This window comes from Hippopotamus amphibius, chromosome 12 (assembly GCF_030028045.1).
Source record: "Hippopotamus amphibius kiboko isolate mHipAmp2 chromosome 12, mHipAmp2.hap2, whole genome shotgun sequence".
Taxonomy (NCBI): Eukaryota; Metazoa; Chordata; class Mammalia; order Artiodactyla; family Hippopotamidae; genus Hippopotamus; species Hippopotamus amphibius.
The window spans coordinates 54,420,932-54,439,790 of record NC_080197.1 but is presented as its reverse complement, the minus strand read 5'-3'; the positions used below and the strand labels follow the sequence as shown (position 1 = coordinate 54,439,790).

The following is an 18,859-nucleotide window of genomic DNA, read 5'->3' as shown; positions in this document are numbered from 1 at the left end:
TAATGGTGTGAATGATAAAAAGTTTGGAGACAACTGCTCTTATGCAGTAACATACTTTTGTTCCATCTTTCTATCTATACACAGGCTGCATTTCCCTCATGCTCACAAGACCTGGAACTGGCATCTTCAAAATGCTTGGATACTATGAAAAAGTTGCCTCTTCTACAAATTCCAGTCAGTATATAACATCCAGCATTAGCTACTGATTCTATTCAGAAGTCAGGCATAATAACAGATATCAGAACAATTAATTCACACTTCTGATAGGATATATGTCTATCATTTCACATTTTTCAATCCCAGATTAAAGTAACCTCACCTGAACCTCATCCCAGTTCCTCCTTTCTAAAGAAATTTAAATTCTTTTTTTTTAAAAAAACTTCAAAACCAAAAATTCTTAATCAGATATGTTAAGCTTACCTCTAAATGAAAATCTAGATATCTGATATTAGAAAGTATATCTATAAATTGGACAGAATGCAAGCTTCTCTTTCTCAAAATTGTCCATCTTTTTGAATTTGAAGGGCTAAAACGCATTTTTCATCAAATTTAAAAAGTCTCAATTTACCTTTTTATTCTACCTTTGAACTTACCAATTACATGTTTCTGTAAAACAAGATCAATGATCCGTAGACAGATATTCTCTAACTGCTGAGTAACCTAAAGACAAATTTTAAACATTTAGTTTAAAATTCATCATAATTCTTAATTTAATCTATAAATTTAATATTATCCCAATAAAAATACCAACAGGACTTTTTTGAGAAGAGAAATTGAGAAGTTAACTCTAAACTCCATGTGAAAAATTTAACATGCAGAATAACCAGGAAATTCTGAAAAGTAGACTAACGTTGGAAGTGGGAGTTAAATTCATAAGAAAATTACAAATTAAATTATTTCCTTATCACATATTTTATACCAAAATTAATTCCTAATATATCTAGGATTTCAATGTGAAGACTTAAGCCATAAAAATACTAAGCATCTGTTTCAGATTTCTAATTTCGCTTTTCATACATTAAGTATTTGTACATGTGTCCTTTCAAGGAAATATTGTTTTCAAAGTTTGCTTTTAGTAAGTCATAAGACAGGTAGTCAGGAGACCAAGATTCCAGTCCTTGTTTTGCCTCTAGTTACCTATGACCTTGGTAAAGTCTTTTGGCTGAAGGCTGTATGCGTTTTCATCTGTAGGTTAAGGAAGCTGGATTTGATTAGCGTGTCCTCATTTTAACCCATGCCTCCCTTGATAATCACAATAAGGTCACAATCTCCTTTACTTTATTTGAAATTCAAAATAAAACTAGTATCAAGAATTTAAAAATTAAAACAGAAAGATAAAATGCTGTTTTGTTTTCAAACTACTCCTGCTGCTCATTCTATTACTGCCCATCTTCCACACACACATACCTGGGAGAACTTGACAAGGCGACTTCCAAGCTAGCTTCAAGTTTAAACTACAAGTTCTATATATAAGGTGAAAGAATAATCCTTAAGTATACATGTAAGTTAACGTGGAAATCTCACTGTTACTGAGAGGCCCATACAGTTTCGACAAGGACACAACAATACAGTAATGAATGTGGAAATAAAAATTCACATTAAGGCTTTCAGGCAAAGGAAGGCCTGCTCAGGAGAAGAAAACCAAAGCACTTTTAAGAACCTGGTAAGTGTCCACTGGGTATGTGATAAACACAGGATAAGTCAACAGCCACAGGATTTAATGATGCTATTTAAAGAACCAGCACCTGCTTCCTGAGTCCCATTGTATAAAACAAGAGCTGCCATCGTTGCCAAACCAGTCAATGGTGCTCACAGAAGTGATGGACACAAGTCTAATTCGAGTTAAGTAGAGGCTATATAATACATAATACTTGGGGAGGGGAGCAGCAGGACTTAGACAGGGATTAACTGACATATTATCAGGATGTATCAATTGACTGCAACCCCAAATCCACAACTTACTAGCTCTAAGAACATGATTCAGACTCTTGACACTACCTGAACCTTGTTTTCCGTTTCTGCAAAAGGACACTACCATTACCTGCTCCATCGCAGGGCGACACAGTAACATTCTATCAGCTAATGGATATGAGAGCACTTGACAAATGTCTGCACAAATTCTCATCCCAGTATTGTTCTGAAATTCAGTTTAGGAAAGATGATGTTTTAAGCTCGTCTTCCCTTCCATTCTCAGATATTTGTTACATCAGTAATTTTGTTCCATTATTTAAAACCTGCCGCTGTGACTGAATGGCAGTCTCTCACTACCAAGAAGGCCAGACTATGGATTCCAAAAAGCAGGGTTCATGTCTTATTCAATTTGGTGTTCCCCCAAACCTGGCCTGGCACAGAGCAGATGTGATGAACTGAATGAAGGTTAGCACAAAGAGATATACTATATACTTTAAAACTACATGTAATATTTCCCTTCACTCACTTCAATACTTTTCTTTAAAATTTGAGGGTAATTTTTAAAATTCAGCAACGTAAATAGCAATTTAAAGGTCAAGACTTTAAAATTCATGACCAATGATCATATAAATTTCAGTTACAATAATGACATAATAAAACACAAAGAAATCCTACCTCTTTATGATCTTCTACAACTGTCAAGATAGTATCAATGGTATGTAAAATTCCCATAGCCATTACTGTTTTGTCTTCCACTTCTTCATATTCATCACTTTGAAGAACTTTGCCAAATATCTCAGCCTATGAAAACAGCAAACACATTCAACAATCAGTACTGCTATACCTGCCCTTCTCTACGTACCTTAGCAAAGGGGCAGTGTCACACAATCAAACGTTAGCATTATTCAAACTTTAAGATATGTGCTTTGCCAAGTGAATTAATGATAGAACCTATCATGTTTTAAACATAGCCGTTTTTCCCTATCTAGTCACTAAAGTGGAACGTATATTAGCTATTATAATCAGATAGTAAATAATTAACTTCTGCTTGTCATTAAATAAATAAATGCAAAATCTATGAAAACTGAAAAGTATATATATAGAAATTATTAACTGTCAGAATTATTAGAGCAAATATTTTTCTATTAGCATTTCAGTTACATGTAAACTGAACTCCAAATCTTGGAATTTAACTTATTTAGATTATCCAAAGCGTTTACACCAACTAACATACAACTTTGTCCAGTCTTACCAAGTGTTGAGTCATATCAACTGCAATTGAGGCTACCTCTTGACTGTATTCACATATCATCTTCTGGATAACATTAGTGACATCATCATTTTCTGTCTCTCTCACAATGTGCAACAGCTCCTGCATAATAGGCCTCACGTGTGGCTTCATATATTCCTTAGCTAATGCAGTAAAAAACGAACTCAGTAAAAAAATTAGCCATTGACAAGTGGTGAAGGAAAGTAACTTGGTCACAAGGTAAATAACATAGGGTAATAAGTTCTAGATACATCTTTGCTTCATGGTGAGTAAGTTACAAAGTTGTACCAAAATAATGTTCACCAATGTATCAATTTTCCCATGAGTAACACAGGGATAATCAGTCCTGCACAGTAAAGAACAGTCCTGCCCAAAATGCCAATAGCCCTACTGAGAAATTCTCCTTACACATGTGCTCTGTCATCAGCATGACTTACCAAACATGAGTATGCCATCATGATACAAGTACAAAAAATCAGGTACATAAAGGCTATGCCCAACACTGATGGGGCCCATTCCCTCCCGCACCCCACCTCTAACCACCTTTCTCCCCACCTTTCTCCCCACATATGCTTATGGAACATGGTTGAACAGAGGTAAAGGGTTATGTTCTTCATAAAGTCGAATTTACTTTCAAAAGTTTATTTGAATTTTGAACAGAACAGTCTTCTCAACAAACAAATGAGATCTGTGTTATCACTGACTAGAAATGCTACTTGCTACTTTCCTAAGTAGCAGAATCATAGAATCCTAGAGTTGAAAGGAATCTTGAAGCCATCTAGTCCAATCTCCCTAAATGTAAATATACGGCAATCTAAGTTCTGACAGATCATGTGCCTTCCCCAGGTCTGCACGGCAAGGTAGCAGCACAGTCAAAGCCAGACCCCCAGGTCTCTGGATTCCCCATCTACCCTAGTGCTCAACAATCATTAACTTGTTTCCTAATCTAAAATTTTTCTGGAAACAACAGTCAGTAGACACTCCTAAAAGTGGCAAGAATAAACCCCTATAAAATTCTGAGGGGGCAAAAGCTTAAAAATCCAAAGCCTGAACCTTAAGACTTAAGGACTCATCTTTGTTAGGGAAGGAAGTGAACAAAACTGTTTGAGAAGACCATGTCAAAAAAATAAATTAAATACACCCTCTAAAAGGTGAATCTTTATGTTAAGTTTTTTAAATTAAAAAGTTTTGGCTTTACCTTGTGTCTGGTTAGAAATTAATGACTGAAGAGCAAGGGCAGCTTCAACCTTGACAGGCATCTCCTTGTCTTCAATCAGGCTCTTCTTTGCTAGATCAACGGCACTTCTTAGGTTGAGTTCATTATGAAATTTCAAAGAACTGAATGCATGAAGTACCCAACAGGACTATGTTATAAAAAAAAAGTTAGTAGGGAACTATTAGGATTATAGCATTATGTAATAATGTCACAAACATAAGAACATCTTACTAAGTAAAATATCATCAATTATACCAAGTACTATTTGTTTATTTATTTGTTTTTGGAGGGAAGCATATTAGCCTTAGTTGTTAACTTCTGGATTTCCCACACTTCTTATAAGAAAGGCAGTTTTATTACTTCTAAATTACCTTTATGAAATACCATTATTCACCGGAAAAAGAAAACAGACCCAAATTTAAGTGTCTCTGAAAAAAGAAATCCTGTCATTGCTTCTAATAAATATTATGATTCATAACTTATTTATTATTTATATGCAAAAGCACCATGAACCAATCAATGCTGACACTTACTTACTGGTCTTCACAGCAAATGAATGAAATATTATTTTCCCTTACACTAACTGGCTTAACAAACTTGATTTTTTTACTCACACGAGATACGAAGAAATTTAACCCTGTATAAATTACCAAAGTTTAAACTATTAGACCACAGAATCATACTATTTTTAAAATTCTCTTGGACTTCCTAGGTGACGCAGTGGTTAAGAATTCGCCTGCCAATGCAGGGGACACAGGTTTGAGCCCTGCTCTGAGAAGATTCCACATGCCACGGACCAACTAAGCCTGTGCACCACAACTATTGAGCCTGTGCTCTAGAGCCCGTGAGCCACAACTATTGAGCCCATGTGCCGCAACTACTGAAGCCCATGTGCCTAGAGCCTGTGGTCTGCAACAAGAGAAGCCATTACAATGAGGGGCCTGCACAACACAATGAAGAGTAGCCCCCGCTCACATCAACTAGAGAAAGCCTGTGTGTAGCAACGAAGACCCAATGCAGCCAATAAATAAAATAAATTTATTTTAAAAATTCTCTATGTGCATAAAACACAATCAATTACTTTGAATGACTAAAGATTTGCAAGAGAAATACAATTCATAGAGTCTGCAAAAATCGCTGCCTACTTATCAAAATACTTACTTATGTGCCCTCCACATCTCTAATCTACATTCACACAAATATTTCTCTAGTGGCCATCATCTTCTGTTTATAAAATGCTTTAGAGTGTACTAGGCATTGTTAACATATATTGGTTTTAGAAAGACATTTTATTGTGTTGATAAAATTATGAAAATAAGTACTAGGCTCTTAAAGTTCTATTTTTATTTCTCCATAAAATATATTATTTCTATAAATAATATACACTTAGGACACAAATAAATTTACATGGATTATTATTTTCTCCATTTTATTAAGGCATATCTAACTATTATACTGGAAATCATAATCAAGTTTTTAGCCAGAATATAATTTCCATGCTGTTTTGGACACTGAAAATTAATCAGCTTATGAATTTACATTGTACCATTGTTGTAACATTATCTCTCTCACTGAATGTTTTGCATGTGCAGCAAGGGAGGCTAGGGGAAAAAACAACTGGAATTAAAATGTATAAATTCGTTTATTTACTAGTTTGCACTTTATTCAGTTTATGTGACCATAAAAGATATTCTAACTGACTTCATTTTGCCTCAGTATGTCGTAAAAGGTCAATTTATCCAAAAATATTTAGTTCAGTAACTTACGAATGAAGATTTCAAAATACTATAATGGAAATATAGAAAACTTACTCTGGCTCGAAGGTATCCCAGGTTAGACAATAATAATGGAAATACATGATTCTGCAACAGTAATTCCATTTGGTCCTTGAATAAACTCTTCTGTTAGGAAACAGAAGTTAAGCTTAACTTATCAATGTTTTTTCACATGTAAAAATCACTTTCTAATAAAGTATGCTCATTCTGACTTACACTTAATATACTTCTATTTACAATTGTGTAAAATTATTTTATCTACATATTGCATGTTTTAAAACAAGACAGAAATAGTACTTCAGATATAATTTGATATTGATTGATCTTTCTAGAAACAAATAATACTAACGTCATTTTCTACCTTTTTTTATACAGCAACAGTCATACCGAAAAAGTGACGAATAGAAGTCATTTTTTTAATTAAAGAAACAAATGACAGAAAGAAAAATATTTACAGTCAACTCAATTATACAGAAAGTCACCAGTTTTAAATTATCCATAACTTTCATATTCTCTCCTTTGTCTGTGCTTCACAGTATTATTAAGTAAATTAAATTTGAGTAGCTTAACCTTCAATAAAATATCAGCTAGGGAACCAATCACATGCAGGGCTCCATCTTTCTTCCTAGGGTCAAAGTTCGGGTCTGTTAGGATTTGATAACAGAATGCCATCATTTTGGGCAACACCTAAAGAAATAGAAGAAACTGTTTTAGTCTACATGAGCTTTCACTGTCTTACTAGTGCATTAAATACCATGTACAAAGTTTCAAAAATAAAGCCATTTTATTGTGTTCTATCAAGCCATTATAATTCAGAAAACAAAATATTCCTTTTCCCTTACAAGGACAGAAAAATATTTTTAAAGCAACAGATTATAACTACTAACATAATTTTTCAAATACTAGGGGCATTCATTAGTGTCAAATCAACACAGGCCCCCTCTCAGGCCTGTATGTAAGAAGCATAGCTATGTACCTCTTTTCTCTTCTTTGCAGCAGTATATAAGAGAGTCTGGGCTGCTGTGGTGGGCGAAGCATAGTCTTCGAAAATATCTAAGATTTTAAAAATGTAGACCATGTTAGCAAAAATACAGCTGCTTATAGATTTTAAACCTGACTAACAACTATTCCAAAACCAAGAAATAAAATAGTCCACATATAACACTGGTTTACAGCATAAAAAAGCTAAGGATATACCATCACTGCTCTCACGCACAACAATATTTATCAAATATTTATTTTAAAGGTTTTTAAAATACTTTAAAATATTTGTTAATATTTAAATTAAATACTTTATTAAATACTTAAATATTTATTAGATATTTATTTAAATGTTTACTTAAATGGCTGTCCTTTTAAGTAATCATATTAAAACAAACAATACACATTAGGCATATTGGTTTCACTGAGGACAGGAAAAATGTTTTACCTCCATCAAAAAATAATAAAAATTTATTTAGTGCTTACTATGTGCCAGGCACTGTCCTAGGCTCTGAGAATACAAATATCAAGCAAAAAAGGTTCTCATGGAGCTTACATAATAAGAGAAAGAAACAAACTGATTATACACATACAGACACACATACACACACAAGATATTACAGCTGAAAACACTGCATCTCAGAGAGCTTAAGTAATTTGCCCACAGTAACACAGTGAGTAAGTGACCAGGCCAGCATTCACACCCAGGCTGTCTTAACATCAAAGCCTGAGCTCCTTCAGTTTTTACCAAATCTAAAAACACCATTACTAATATCAGCCAATACACTTATAAGTATTTTGTTCATATAAATAACTGCACATGACAAAAAATAAAAATGAATAACATTAATTGTTCTCCCCAACAGTTATCTAAAAGTAAAATACACATATCAAGTAATAGACACTGCCTTCTAGTCCACAGAAGGAAATGATTAAGGAAAAAAGGCACTTTAGTTAGTCTTGAGTTATCCATATTCTCTTTTAATCAATAAAATGTAAATTCTATCAATCAACACACACAGCTCTTAACTATTAGATTTTCTAAAAACTGAGATACCTTATTTGATATGAAGAATAAGTAAAATAATGGTAGCTTTCTGAAAACTAAACAAATACACTACACATTATAAAAACTCACAGGTATCATAGAAAAGCTAAACACTAAAAGAATGCCTTAAAGAAGACAGAAGAAAGATTGGCTAATCATTCTGCTCTATCAAAGCCAACTAGGCAAACAAAAGCATTAGGAATTCATAAATCATGCATACGTATAATGATTTTCAAATAGAAATGATAGAATGGAAGGATAAAGCAGTGGTAAATATTGTTTCTCACTCACTTGCTTTTCTTTTACTTTGTCTCCAAGGGAAAGAGGCACTTCCTCACTTACTGAATCAAATAATACTAAACACAAAGCACTGTGAAAACAACAGCCCAATAATCTAGCATCTATACTAGTAGGCTTAACTCAAGTAACTGGAGACATGTGGCCCAACAAGGGGAAAGCACTGTGGTCACAGCACCTTCAGCATGCCTTGGGCAGTGCTAGTCTTATCAATTATTTATTTCAACATTCCTTGAAGGCAGGCTAGGACCAAGAATTTGCAGAGGGATGCAGGGGTGTAGAAGGGATGGAGAATGCAAAATAAAGCAAGTAAGATAAAGTCCCTGCCCTCAGATAGCTTCTTCACCATGGGGGAAACAGAAGCACACAAACAACACCTTCCTAGGCTAAGTGCCTGAGTACTCCACGAAGCGATTAGTTCAAACTGGGAATAAAAGGGAATGAACTTAGACAATCTATACAGTCCAACAGCTTCCAGGAATATTCAAGGCTAAAAGGACCCACAGAGAACTGGGCCATACGGTGGGATCATCAAAAGTAATCTCATTCCCCTGTGGAATACTCAGCCCCTAGGACAAGGATGCAAACTACATTGGGGCCTTCCTAAAAGATGCAGAAATACAAAGGATCTCCCAGACTGAGAAAAACCCAATCTGCAAATGAGTACCCCAGAAGGCACAGAAAGGAATGGTCCCTGCAGCCCAGCATCACAACAGAAAGAGGTGCACACAGATGGCTCCACGCCTGCTTCAGCACCCACGACACAGATGGATGCGTAAAGCGGCTTTCCCTCTCAAGTCCACGGGTTCAACAGAACATCGAACTCTGGGAATTTGTAACAAAGTAATAAAATCTGCTTAAAAGTGAAAAGTTAGTTATATTACTTTACACAGGCAGGAACTGACAAGGAACGAAACCATCTCAATTACCAAATTTCATCCTTATATACTCATACGGGTCTTCCTGCCACAGCTCTTCATCCTCATCTTTATAACACATCACAGAGAAAATCACATCTTCAGAGATATTCTAAGAAGAGAAAAAAACAAAACAAAAAAATGGGTACAGACTATTCACATTTGGGGAATACAATAATGAAAGCCTATATGAAGTTAGTTTTCCAAACTGTTACTATTAATCTTTCTGTTAAGCTTGCATTGGCTAAGGTGAAGGCAGGAAAGCAAAAGCCTTGGGGGTGAGGGGTGGGGGGCCAGAAAAAGTTAAACATAAGATTGTTTTTAAACAACAATTGATTAAAGGTATAGAGAAAAAGATGAATGTTATTCTTTGAAGCAAGAGCAGGGATAATAAAGTTTTACTATCAATATTAAACATACCTAAACATACCTTGATTCTTTAAGGAAGAGAAATAAATATCAAACCAAGGTTATATTTACTATTATATTATTTATTGTGAACATTTTTATATTTCCATTTTGATCCTAAATGTCAATATTTCAACATTAAAATTTTCTTTTCTTTTTCCATTTTCAAAAACTTAATTTCCTACCCTACAAAAGCAGGTTTCAGTGGGCGGAGGGGGGAGGGGAGAATCACATCGAATAGCCTCTATGTTCACTGCTGCTAGTGCTCTACTAAGCCCTTCTGTGCTCTAACAATTACACATGTAAGAACAAAGTTATCTCATCGCTTCTTCCAAATTAAGTAATTCTAAGAGGAAAAAATTCAGCCTAATACTCAGAGCTTTCTTATTCCTACGTTACAGCCATGTAAAAATAAGGCCAAAGGCATCAAGTAGAAAAAAATGCTATCACAGTTCACCCTTACTCTACAGGAACACAGTAAATAAAATGAAATCTGTATCTTTATTAATTGCAAAGAACCTATCACTATTTGATCAAGGGAATCAGGCAAACATTATTAAGATGTCCACAGAAAACAGTGCAAAAGATACAATATGTGTAAGACCTATAATAACATTAAACAAATTCAATCCTAGACATGAAAGACAAAGTAAAAGAATTTGCTTTACTTTTTAGATACCATCTTAGAGATTACAGAATTTAAGAATTCATAGTTTGAGAGGAAAAACTTCAGTTCCTAACATCTTTGAATTACCCAAAATTATCTGTATGTAAATATTAATTTATTTATTAATGGTCTATAATGTTTCATTCTGATTTGTTCTTTAATAACAATGCTGAATTCTACCTTTAAGTAAACAATTGATATAAAAACAGAAAACTTTAATTTCTGCTATAGAATTTCACGATCCAAAAAGAGAAATAAAAACCTTGTTTGCTCATACCTACAAAAGAAAATGGTCACGTATCAGGCTGCATTTCCTGCAAAATAACACTACCTTAGCAGAGCCCTGGCAACTGTTTTCAAAATGCTATCACAAAAAATACCTCATTTGATGCTAGCAATCTTTAGGTAAGAAGGGTAGAAAAATATTATCTGACCTAACAGAGAAGAAACAGAAGCTACATGAGATTCCAAGCAAGATCAACTAAATCCAAGTCTTTCAACTCATACAACTTGAAAACCTCACTCTTCTCAAATACTTAAATTTCCAAGCCCTTCATATCGGATATGACTGCACTCATTTGAAATTATTAATGGAAACAAAAACATATTAAATATAAAATATGGGACTAGTTAACACTTACCTTGTCTAGAAAATTTAACCAGAGAATAATTTCGGAGAGCTATTCCCTGACACTCACCTGTATGTGCGGCTTCATCTGCTTCCAGGTTACAGAATGAACAATACCTTGGTTGAGATAGTTGAATGCCTGCTGAAGAACACGGGGAGCTACATACTCTTTCTGTCTATATTGGTCTAAAATTTTTAGTAGTACCTACAGGAAAATAGGAAGAGAAAATATAAGACAACATAAACAATTTTAAAGTTAAAACATCAAATTGTACACTTTAAATATATGCAGTTTATTGTATGTCAATCATATCTCAATAAAAGTTCTTAAAGAAAAAAATAAATAAATAAAGTTAACAGGAGGGGCATTTTAGGCATGACATAAAACCAACCCAGAAGTCACAGACATAAACATTAACAGATTTTTAGAGAAATAAATATTTTGTGAGAAAGCACACAAGCTGTTTTAATGCTTAGATAGGTCCTTGTTATATTGAAGTGAAGGGTATCTCGTGATTTTCAGCCATTTATCCTACTTCTAACCTATGGAATTATTCAAAATAAGTCTATATTCCACATACTAGCTCTTCCAGTAATTAAGACTCCCATCAGATAATAAGAAACTTGACTAAATGAACACTGAAAACACCCATATAGCAAGAGATACCATAAACAGATTTTAATATTTGATAAAGGTGTGTTTCAACTGGAAAAGAAACAATAAGTTATCAAAAAAAAAGTACTGGGACAGCTGACTAGCGCTCTGAAAAAAATTAAGGTGGCTCCCTCCCTAACTAAACTTCACACCAAAATTAATTCCAGATTGGGAAATATTTCAACAGAGACAAAAAATGAAACCACAGAATAACTGAAAAAGAGAGTGGAAATTTTTTATTTTATAATCTCAGACCATGGAAAGTCTTTGTAGAAATAACAAAAAACCGAGGTTATTTTTTCAAAATACTGATTAAAAAAAAAAAAAAAAAAAGATTGTTTCTAAGGAAAGAACCACGCCCAAAGCAGCTGTGATGACCCTAGGACCAGTCAGAGGCTGCACTACCACACGGTCCAAGTCTTCCAATCCCTGATCTCCAGAGCCCTTCACTACAGTAAGCTTGTCACTGAACTGCTGAATAAATAAAAACGGTTCTTTCATAACATGTACAGAATGTATAAATTCAGAATATGAATTCAGTTCAAGTTACATAAAGTTCAGGTTTATAAAATCTGTCAGAAGTCCTACTAACACCGAGAAACTCCTTCTGCAAAGCAGCTAAAAATGGACACCACTGAACACAGTCCTTCCTCATGCAGTTGTGGTTCACACAAAGTGGAGGTGATAGCAGATGAGACACAACAGTAAAGAAGAGAACAGTCGTTGATTTAAAAAATAAAACTTTTTAAAATATCAGGAATATTATATGCCTTAAATAAGCAAGGATCAAACAGTATATGACATGGATGCAACGGCATGAAATTTCCATGTGTGTGTACATACACATGTTTATGTGACACTGGAAAACCTGCATTGAACACACTAGAAGAGGGCATCAACTTGAGGACGCCTACTGGGGTTTAACAGCAGTGGAAAGAGCAGAAGATAGAGCGACCAGCCTCCTGGTTACCCTGGGGTCCAAAATGAAAGGCTGAATGTATCATTTTACTTATCACTCACTGATTTTCCCTACAGACTGTCTCAGGGCCAACAGAATACTTGGTGAGAAAATCATAGCCACAGCTTTCTTCAGTGGTTGCAAGGTAATTTTTAGAAATAAAAATCCATAAAATGATACCGGACAAAAGGAAAATCCATCTTATTCCATCTAGGATGACAATAAAGATGACTAATCTGCACAGATTTATAATAATCAAGAAACACCCTCTGTATCATTAAAGCCTTTTACAACATCTGATTAATCTTTGCTTCCTCACTACAGCCCTGACAGAGCCAATGCTCAATCAATATTGAATTTCATCTGTTGAAATAGAAGAAAAATTTCATGATTCAAATGGCAATACAGATAAACAAATCTTCACATCCATCTATGCTTCGTAGTGTGTAAATATTAATACCAACTTGGATTATTTCTCAAGAACTCCTAATTTTCACTATATAGAATGATTCCCATACTTCCCAAAAATGTATGTTCTCAGCTGAATGTCTTAATGTCTGAGCTCAACTCCTCATGAAATAGATCAATCCCTATCACCCAAATCTTCTGATATAAAACTTAGAACAAAAAGGTGAGGCTCCAAGAAATCGAGGGTAAGAAACTCACAGGAGGTCAGGCAGTTAACTGAAGAAGCTGATCTAGTACTGGTGACTGCTACACAAGCACCAATCAACGCACTTGAAAGGCTTGCGTCCAGCATCTAGGAGTCTAGAAGGGCAGTATTTGTAGTAACTACCCTAGGACATCTGGTTCTAAAACTGACTGCACTGTATTAGATTCCCAGAGCTGCCATTTCATCCCCTATAAATATGTAATGTATTAATTAATATGCTTGTAAACTACTTTTAAATGGATAGAAGTGACTTTACTTTCAGTAGTAACCATCCTTCTATTTACGAAATATAAGTTTATTACCTGCTGAATTCCTGCTGCGTAAGTTTTCAAAAAGAATTCAGAAAATTCAAAGTATTCTTTTGTGACATTTCCTGGGCTTCCATATCTTAAAATACAAAGAGAAAAAGTTTAAATGCTGTGAATCTTAAAAACAAAGCATGCTCACCAGTTTAAATACTTATTGAAAGATGTATTCTATTGGGGCAGAAAACTAACACCTCCCCTTTTTTTCCACAAGCCCCAAAATAAAATTATGATAAGCTGTATTTAGGCCATACTTAAAATTTCAGACAGAAATATCATTTCTGCATCCTTTTTACAAAAGAGAAAGATCCAAAGAAGACTGACCACCTCACTATGATCTCAAAGCCAATGACCGCAGTGAAGCCTGCTTTAAAACACGCAGAGGGTGACTTTTTGCCCTCTGTTGCTCTAAAGAAAAATAATCATAGACTATAGAGCATCAGGGACCTATCTGATTTTATTATATCCAATACTGAGATACTAACCATAGATTGTGAATCTAATAACCAGAATTACCGTTCAAAGAGACGAGCTACAATGTGTAACGCCCACTTCTTACACTTCCACCAGACTAATTCTGGTCTGTCATCCTCGTCAACCTGAAGAGTCTCCTAGGAGGACAAAAACACCCAGATAAAATCCCCACATAATAAAAGGGTTTGTGTGACTAACAAAGGCCGAATAAATATTGATACAAATTAAGTAATATTAAATGTGAATTCAGATTGCCATACAAATGCAAATTCTTACTTTATAGATTGCTAGGAAGGAATTAAACAAGCAAAGCAAATTTCACCTAACCAGTGCTGTTGTTCACATTTATCTCCTATCTTTAAAAGGCCCAAATAAGTAGAAAACAAAATGCAAAACACCATATCCCTCAAGGAAACTCTCTGAGATGCCAGAAAAGTTCTGTATCTTGATCTGGGTGATAGTAACACAAGTGCATGTTTGTTAAAATTCACTGAACTGTTCACTAAGTTCCATGCATTTATGTGTATAAACTAAACCTCAACATAATTTGCCCCAAGTTGTGGACAAAGAAAGGAACACTGCACATTTGGAGACAAGCTCAAAATTTTAAATATTTGATATATTTTAATTTAATTTGATTAGTTGAGTTAATTTGATAGATGAAATATAGTATCAGTGTTACTGCAGATAAAAATGACACACCATCTTTCACCTACCAAACTGGCAAACTTAGAATTTAACAAAACAGACTCTCTCAGTCACTGCATATTGAAGTATAAGCCAGTGCACTGTTTCTGGAAAGCCGTTTGCAAGATCTGTCAAAGCCTTGCACAGGGAATTATAGCCATTACTTTCCAATAACTTTAAATGGAGTATAACCTATAAAAATACTGAACCTACGCTGTACACCTGAAACTACTATAATATTGTAAATCAACTATACTTCAATTAATTGATTAACTAATTAAAGATCTGTCAAAGCCTTAAACACTGCTAAGAGGTTATCCAAATAAAACAATCACGTATGTGCACAAAAATTTAACTACATCCTTATACTTAAAACACTAAAAAAACTAAAACAACCTGAATATCTAGCAAATGAAGCATTCAACAAAAATGGCACAATATAAAAAATATTCATAATCATACAAAATATTTATAATAGATTCTAAGTGAAAAATGAATTTCAAAACAGTACCGATTGACACCATTTTTACAAACAAAATATGGCTGTTCCTCCTGACAAATTTCATTAGTGCTCCTTTTTCAGTATACCCTTTTAGATTATTTTTTAATAAGATTTTATCAGCATACCCTTTTTAATCACTGCCTCCTATAAAGATTTTGTAATATTTTTTGTAGAAAGAAAAAGAATATGATGGTATATAAATGCAGAGAAAAAAAGACAAGAGGAATAAATATCAGCTTTTAAAAATGGTTATCACTTTTAGTAGGATTAAATATAGTTATTACTTTATTAATCTTCTTTATCTGAACTTTTTAAAAATGAGTACGTATCATTAATTATTTTTATTACAGTAGTAATTTTTTTTTTCCAAATAGCAGGCTGGGATAAGAAATCAATCTAACACAAAAAACCCAAACCCAAGTTTTCCCCATCCTTCTTAGGAACAGAAGCCCTTTCTTACAGGAGGAACAGTCCTGTCAATAATAGTTCGGAAGATCTCCATCCACGCTGTCATGGTTTGGTTATTCACCAGCTGAAGAGGCAATGCATACTGAAAACAAAGGACAACAACATTAGACAATAATTCCTCCCCCTAAAAAAATCACCAATTTATCTATATCGAAAGGCTGAAATATATGAAATGGCTAACACCTGACCTTGAAAACAGTAACCTCAGATGGTTCAACCTAAAATTTAACTTAAAACAGCTCTACAAGCATATGTATATAAATTGAATTTTTAAAATCTAGAAAATATACATGCCATGAATTATTTCTCTGGTCATCTTTTTTTCCCCCGACCAGAAATCAAACCCATGCCCCCTGCATTGCAAGCGTGGAGTCTTAACCACTGGACCGCCAGGGAAGTCTCTGGGCTACCTTTTTAAGTAAAAAATAATAATTATACAGTAATGCATCTTTATTCAGCATGAGATTCTAGGTAAGTGATTTTTTTACCATTTACCACTGTGTGTCAAACTTTTCATTGTTCCAACTTTACTGGGATACATAAGTTTAAGGTATACAACATGATGAGTTGATACACATATATATTGTGAAATTATTATCACAAGAAGGTTAGTCAATACCTCCATTACCTCATATAATTACCTTTTTATTTTTGAAGTATAGTTCATTTAAATTATATTAGTTTTGGGTATACAAGTGATTCAGTATTTTTATAGATTATATGCCATTTAAAGTTATTACATGCAGCTCAATACCAAAAAAACAAACAACCCCATCCAAAAATGGGCAGAAGACCTAAATAGACATGTCTCCAAAGAAGACACAAAGATGGCCAACAAACATGAAAAGGTGCTCAACATCACTAATCATTAGAGAAATGCAAATCAAAACCACAATGAGGTATCACCTCACATCAGTCAGATTGGTCATCATCAAAAAATCTAGAAACAATAAATGCTGGAGAGGGTGTGGAGAAAAGGGAACCCTCCTGCACTGCTGGTGGGACTGTAAAGTGATACAGCCACTATGCAAAACAGTATGGAGGTTCCTTAAAAAACTAAAAATAGAACTGCCATATGACCCAGCAATCCCACTACTGGACATATACCTGGAGAAAATGTTCACTGCAACACTATTTACAATAGCCAGGACATGGGAGCAACCTAAATGTCCATCGACAGATGAATGGATAAAGAAGATGTGGCACATGTATACAATGGAATGTTACTCACCCATAAAAAGGAATGAAATTGAGTTATTTGTAGTGAGGTGGATGGATCTAAAGTCTGTCACACAAAGCGAAGTAAGCCAGAGAGAGAAAAACAAATACCGTTTGCTAACACATATATATGGAATCTAAAAAAATGGTATTGATGAACTCAATGGCAGAGAAAAAATAAAGACGCAGATGTAGAGAACAGATATGAGGACATGGGGAGGATGGGAAGGAGAAACTGGGACAAAGTGAAAGAGTAGCATTGACATTTATACACTACCAAATGTAAAATAGATAGCTAGTGAGAAACAACTGCCTAACACAGGGAGATCAACTCAATGATTGCTGATGACCTAGAGGGGTGGGGTAGGGAGGGTGGGAGGGAGGCTCAAGAGGGAGGGGATATAGGGATATATACATAAATACAGCTGTTTTGCTGTGTTGTACAGCAGAAACTGGCACAACACTGTAAAACTATTATACTTACTCCAGAAAAGATCAGAAAAAAAAAAAATCATCATCTCACAAAAAAAATAGTTATTACAAAGTAATGGCTGTATTTCCCTGTGCTGTACAATACATCCTTGTTACTTCTTTATTTTATACATAATGTCTCCTAATCCCATATCCCTATCTCCACCCTCCCCACTTCCTTCTCCTCACTGCTAACCACTAGTTTCTTCTCTATATCTGTAAATCTGTTTCTGTTTTGTTACATACATTTGTTTTATTTTTTAGATTCCACATATAAATGATAAGAGTATTTGTCTTTGTATGACTTATTTCACTAAGTGTAAAACACTCTAGGTCCATCCACATTGTTGCAAATGGCAGAATTTCATTTCTTTTATGGCTGAGTGATATTCCACTGTGTATATGTACACATACACAACACGTCATCCATTCATCTACCGATGGGCACTAAGGTTGCTTCCATATCTTGGCTATTGTAAATAATACTGCTATGAACACCTCCTTTCTTTCCAGATATACATGCAGCACTAGAACTGCTGGATCATATGGTAGTTCTATTTTTAGTTTTTTGAAGAACCTCCACACTGTTTTTCATAATGGCTATATCAATTTACATTCCTACCAACAGTGTACAAGGAATCCCTTTCTCCACATCATTGATGACAGTTTGATGATAGCTATTCTGACCGGTATGAGGTGGTATCTCGTTGTGGTTTTGATTTGCATTTCTCTGATGCTCAGCAATGTCGAACATTCATGTGCCTGTTGGCCACCTGTATGTCTTCTTTGGATAAGTGTCTATTCAGGTCTTCTGCCCATTTTTTAATTGGGTTTTTTTTATATTGAGTTGTATGAGCTGTTTATATATTTTGGATACTAACCCCTTTTTGATCATATCATTTGCAAATATTTTCTCCCATTTAGTAGGTTGTCTTTTTGTCAATGGCTTCCTCTGCTGTGCAAAAGCTTTTAAGCTTAATTAGGTCCCTTTTGTTTATTTTTGCTTTTATTTCCTTGCCTTTGGAGATAGATCCAAAAAAATATTGCTATGATTTATGTCAAAGAGAGTTCTGCCTATTTTCTCTTCTAGGAGTTTTATAGTTTCCAGGACTTACTTTTAGGTCTTTAATCCATTTTGAGTTTATTTTTGTATGTGGTATGAGGAAATGTTCTAATCTCATTCATTTACGTGAAGCTGTCCAATTTTCCCGGCACCACTTACAGAAGAGGCTGTCTTTTCTCCACTGTATACTCTTGCCACCTTCATCATGGATTAATTGACCATAAGTGCATGGGTTTATTTCTGAGCTCTCTGTTCTGTTCCACTGAT

General features: G+C 34.5%; 1 protein-coding gene across 2 annotated transcripts in view; it reads right to left on the bottom strand.

Annotated features, from left to right (window-relative positions):
* Positions 1-18,859, bottom strand: part of IPO8 (importin 8) — a 73,749-nt gene that overhangs the window by 30,769 nt on the left and 24,121 nt on the right. For both annotated transcript variants that reach the window (XM_057700909.1, XM_057700908.1), the window contains exons 6-17: positions 15,833-15,922; positions 14,226-14,320; positions 13,707-13,791; positions 11,189-11,323; positions 9,428-9,527; positions 7,149-7,225; positions 6,743-6,859; positions 6,209-6,298; positions 4,380-4,545; positions 3,164-3,324; positions 2,587-2,712; positions 594-660 (exon numbers count right to left, since the gene is read on the bottom strand). In XM_057700909.1, the coding sequence (XP_057556892.1) occupies positions 594-660; positions 2,587-2,712; positions 3,164-3,324; positions 4,380-4,545; positions 6,209-6,298; positions 6,743-6,859; positions 7,149-7,225; positions 9,428-9,527; positions 11,189-11,323; positions 13,707-13,791; positions 14,226-14,320; positions 15,833-15,922 (1,309 nt within the window). The remainder of the gene's footprint in view (positions 1-593; positions 661-2,586; positions 2,713-3,163; positions 3,325-4,379; positions 4,546-6,208; positions 6,299-6,742; positions 6,860-7,148; positions 7,226-9,427; positions 9,528-11,188; positions 11,324-13,706; positions 13,792-14,225; positions 14,321-15,832; positions 15,923-18,859) is intronic.